This window comes from Arachis ipaensis, chromosome B8 (genome assembly GCF_059453495.1).
Source record: "Arachis ipaensis isolate K30076 ecotype BB chromosome B8, ASM5945349v1, whole genome shotgun sequence".
Taxonomy (NCBI): Eukaryota; Viridiplantae; Streptophyta; class Magnoliopsida; order Fabales; family Fabaceae; genus Arachis; species Arachis ipaensis.
Genome location: NC_142443.1, coordinates 72678285 through 72682452, shown reverse-complemented (window position 1 = coordinate 72682452; position 4168 = coordinate 72678285). Strand labels below are relative to the sequence as shown.

The window sequence follows — 4168 nt, the reverse complement described above, 5'->3', positions numbered from 1 at the left end:
TTCAAACATTGCAAATCAATCAAACCACTATCAATGAACTCCTCATGAGCAAGTTAAGAAAAATCAAGCAAAATCAACCCTACTATAAGCAAACTCACAAATCAAGCAATCACAAAAGTCACAAAGATTCAAAAGAGCTATATGCAAAAGATTATGTATAAAGGAAGATCATACCATGATGGGGTGTCTTCCACCTAGCACTTTTCTTTAGTGTCCTTAAGTTGGACGGTCATGAGCTCAAATCTCTTCGCCTTTGGGTGCATCCTCAAGAAGGAATACCTCAACCTCTTTGTTGCTTTTCATCTTCTCTCCATGGTAAAGCTTAAGACGATGACCATTAACCTTGAAGATATTGGGGCTTGAAGGGTGGCGCAGGTGGTAGACCCCATATGGCTCAGCTTTCTCTACTCTATAAGGACCTTCCCACCTTGATCTTAACTTTCCTGGCATCAATCTCAATCTAGAATTATAGAGGAGGACTAGCTCCCCAGCCCTAAACTCTCTCCTTTTGATATTTCTATCATGCACCGCCTTCATTCTCTCTTTGTAAAGCCTTGAATTCTCATAGGCTTCCAATCTAAGGCACTCAAGCTCCACGAACTGTAACTTCCTTTCGACTCCAACCCCAAATCCTGTGTTGCATTCTTTTACGGCCTAATATGCTTTATGCTCTATCTCCATAAGATGGCAAGCCTTCCCATAGACCAACCGAAACGGGCTCATACCAATCGGCGTCTTGTAAGCCGTCCAGTAGGCCCAAAGCGCATCGCCGAGCTTGGAACTCCAATCCCTCCTATGAGGCTTTACAATCTTTTCCAGTATGCGCTTGATTTCCCGATTGGAGACTTCAGCTTGGCCATTCATTTGGGGGTGGTATGCCATGGCCACTTTGTGAATGATACCATACTTTTTCATCAACCCTGTCATTCTTTTGTTGCAAAAATGTGAGCCTTGATCACTCACGATTGCTCGTGGTGATCCAAAGCGGCAAATAATGTTATTCCGAACAAAAGAAAGAACCACATTAGCATCATCGGTTCGGATAGAAATCGCCTTCACCCACTTGGAAACGTAGTCAACAGCTAGCAGAATATACATGAAACCATTAGAATTTGGAAAAGGCCCCATGAAGTCAATACCCCAAATATAAAAAATTTCACAAAACAACATTGTTTGTTGGGGTATCTCATTCTTCTTAGAGATATTTCCAAACCTAAGGCATTATGGACAAGAGCTACAAAAGAGAGATGCATCTTTGAAAAGTGTAGGCCACCAAAATCCGCAATCCAAGACCTTTCTAGCCATCTTTTGAGGTCCAAAATGGCCACCACCCTCGGAAGAGTGGCAAGCCTCCAAGATGAGCTAAAATTCGGATTGGGGAATACACCGTCTAATTACTTGATCGGCACCATACCTCCACAAGTATGGGTCATCCCATACATAATATTTGGATTCGCTTTTGAGCTTATCCTTTTGATGTTGAGACAAATTAGGAGGAAAGGTGCGAGCAACCAAGTAATTGGCAATATGTGCATACCAAGGGATCACCTCGGATATTGCTAGCAAGCCCTCAAGAGGGAATGTATCATTGATAGGAGTGGAATCGCCCTTTGTATGCTCAAGGCGACTCAAGTGGTCTGCCACTAGGTTTTGCGAACCACTCCTATCTTTGATTTCAAGATCAAATTCTTGCAATAGCAACACCCATCGGATTAACCTTGGTTTCGATTCCTTTTTGGCCAACAAATGCTTCAATGCCGCATGATCCGAATATACTACAACCTTAGAGCCAAGTAGATAAGCCTGGAATTTATCCAAGGTAAAGACAATAGCTAACAATTCCTTCTCGATAGTAGTATAATTGGACTGCGCTCCATCTAAAGTCTTAGAGGCATAGGCAATGACATCAGGATTTTTACCCTCGCGCTAGCGCCGCTCCTACCGCATAGTTTGAGGCGTCACACATGATTTTGAATGGTCTAGTCCAGTCCGGTCCTCTCACTATGGGAGCTTGGGTCAAAGCAATCTTGAGCTTGTTAAAGGCCTCCATGCACTCTTCACTCAAATCGAATTCCACATCCTTTTGCAGCAATCGAGAGAGAGGTAGTGCCACCTTACTAAAGTCCTTAATGAATCGCCGGTAAAAACCTGCATGGCCAAGAAACACACGGACTTCCCTCACAGAAGAGGGGTAAGGCAAACTGAAATAACATTGACCTTTACCGGATCAACAGAGATCCCATCATTAGAGACAATGTGCCCTAAAACAATACCTTGTCTCACCATAAAGTGGCATTTCTCAAAATTTAATACAAGGTTTGATTTAGTACACCTTTCTAATACTTTTGCAAGATTGTCTAGGCAAAGATCAAAGGAATCCCCATAGACACTAAAATTGTCCATAAACACCTCCATGCAATGCTCCAAAAGATCCGCAAATATACTCGTCATACACCTTTGAAACGTAGTCGGTGCATTGCACAAGCCAAATGGCATTCTTTTATACACATACATTTCGAAAGGGCATGTGAAGGTGGTTTTCTCTTGATCTTCCGGAGCAATGTGGATTTGAAAATAACCAGAATAGCCATCTAAGAAACAGTAATCAGATTTACCGCATAGGCAATCAAGCATTTGATCGATGAATGGTAATGGAAAGTGATCCTTCCTAGTGGCTAAGTTCAATCGCCGATAGTCAATACACACCCTCCATGATTTTTGGACCCTTGTGGCTATAAGCTCCCCCTTCTCATTCTTGATTGTAGTAACACCAAATTTCTTTAGAACCACTTGGACAGGGCTCACCCACTCGCTATCCGAAATCGGATAAATAATGTCCGCTTCTAATAACCGGGTGACCCCTCCTTCTTCACAACCTCTAAAATGGTAGGATTTAGACGCCTTTGAGGTTGTCTAACGGATTTGGCTCCTTCTTCTAGGAAAATTCGGTGTTCGCACACTTGGGGGCTAATGCCAACTAAGTCCGCCAAGCTCCACTCAATGTCCTTCTTGTTCCTCCTCAAGACATTAAGCAACTTCTCCTCTTGATGGGAGGAGAGCTCCTTTGCAACAATTACCGGGAGCTTTTGATCATCTTCAAGGAAGGCATATTTTAGGTGGGATGGGAGTGGTTTCAAATCTACCTTTTGTTTATGACTCGGCACTTTGTCATCCGGTGACATTGGAGGTGATACGGCATATTCTTAACATACATGGGAACTCCCTACACTTGGGTCTTGAATCATACTCTTTCCATCAAAATCATCTTGGTGGACTTTGGGCACAACATTATCAATCAAATCACACCGAAAAATAGAGTGATCCTCTGATGGATGTCTCATGGCTTCATCAAGATTAAAGCTCACTTCTCTTCCATCAATCTCAAACGAGTAGGTACCCGAAAACGCATCTAATTTGAACCGGGAGGTCTTCAAGAATGGCCTCCCAAGCAGGATAGATGAGGTCCTCCCGGAATCACTAGGGGGCATCTTAAGAATATGAAAATCAATCAGGAAGACAAACCCTTTATACTCACTAGAACATCCTCCGTAATACCAACTACCGAAATTATGCTTTTATCCACCGAAACAAACTGGGCGGCCAACCATTTTAATGGTAGAAGCTTCAAGACCTCATAAACGGACAAAGGCATAATACTCACACACGCGCCAAGATCACACATACAATCGACAAATTGTACTCCATCAATGGTGCAAGTTACTAGGCAAGGACCGGGGTCACCATACTTCTCTGGTACATCGTCCATTAAAGCGGAGATTGAACTTTCCAATGGAATAGTTTCTAAATCATTAAGCTTCTCCTTGTTCATTTATAGGTCCTTTAGAAACTTGGCATATTTAGGTACTTGGCGGATAGCATCAAAGAGAGGAATGATTACCTCAACTTTCTTGAATATCTCTACCATTTTGGGATCCAACTCAACTTGCTTCTTAGTCTTCCTTGCCAATGTGGGAAATGGAATTAGAGTAGCTTCTTGTAAGACATTTCCATCCTTCGGAATTCCACCCCTTGGTTGAGCAATCACTTCTTCAACTACCTCTTGGGCTTCATCCTCCTCTTCGACTTCTTCTACCTCAACCACATCCTCATCTTGAGTGACCTCTATTGGACTTGGCTCTTCATGACTCCTCTCTTGCAATTTGGTGCT

General features: G+C 42.8%; 2 protein-coding genes across 2 annotated transcripts; both read right to left on the bottom strand.

Moving 5' to 3' along the window:
• Positions 1-237: 237 nt before the first annotated feature.
• Positions 238-927, bottom strand: LOC107611159 (uncharacterized). Its single transcript, XM_016313115.1, has 2 exons — positions 726-927; positions 238-632 (listed from the first exon to the last, which is right to left on the bottom strand). Exons 1-2 carry the CDS (start codon positions 925-927, stop codon positions 238-240), a joined length of 597 nt encoding a protein of 198 aa, XP_016168601.1.
• Positions 928-3203: 2276 nt separating this feature from the next.
• Positions 3204-3829, bottom strand: LOC148548479 (uncharacterized). Its single transcript, XM_088495628.1, has 2 exons — positions 3536-3829; positions 3204-3488 (listed from the first exon to the last, which is right to left on the bottom strand). The coding sequence occupies exons 1-2, from the start codon at positions 3827-3829 to the stop codon at positions 3204-3206; spliced, it is 579 nt and encodes a 192-aa protein (XP_088351754.1).
• Positions 3830-4168: the final 339 nt, after the last annotated feature.

What these genes read in the sequence shown, in the direction of transcription:
- LOC107611159 (XM_016313115.1), bottom strand. Translation starts at nt 927, where the DNA reads ATGACAGGGTTGATGAAAAAGTATGGTATCATTCACAAAGTGGCCATG. An exon ending in GGCTTACAAGACGCCGATTG is followed by an intron (nt 633 to 725) that starts GTATGAGCCCGT and finishes AATGCAACACAG; the next exon opens with GATTTGGGGTTGGAGTCGAA.
- LOC148548479 (XM_088495628.1), bottom strand. Translation starts at nt 3,829, where the DNA reads ATGAACAAGGAGAAGCTTAATGATTTAGAAACTATTCCATTGGAAAGT. An exon ending in GTATTACGGAGGATGTTCTA is followed by an intron (nt 3,489 to 3,535) that starts GTGAGTATAAAG and finishes CATATTCTTAAG; the next exon opens with ATGCCCCCTAGTGATTCCGG.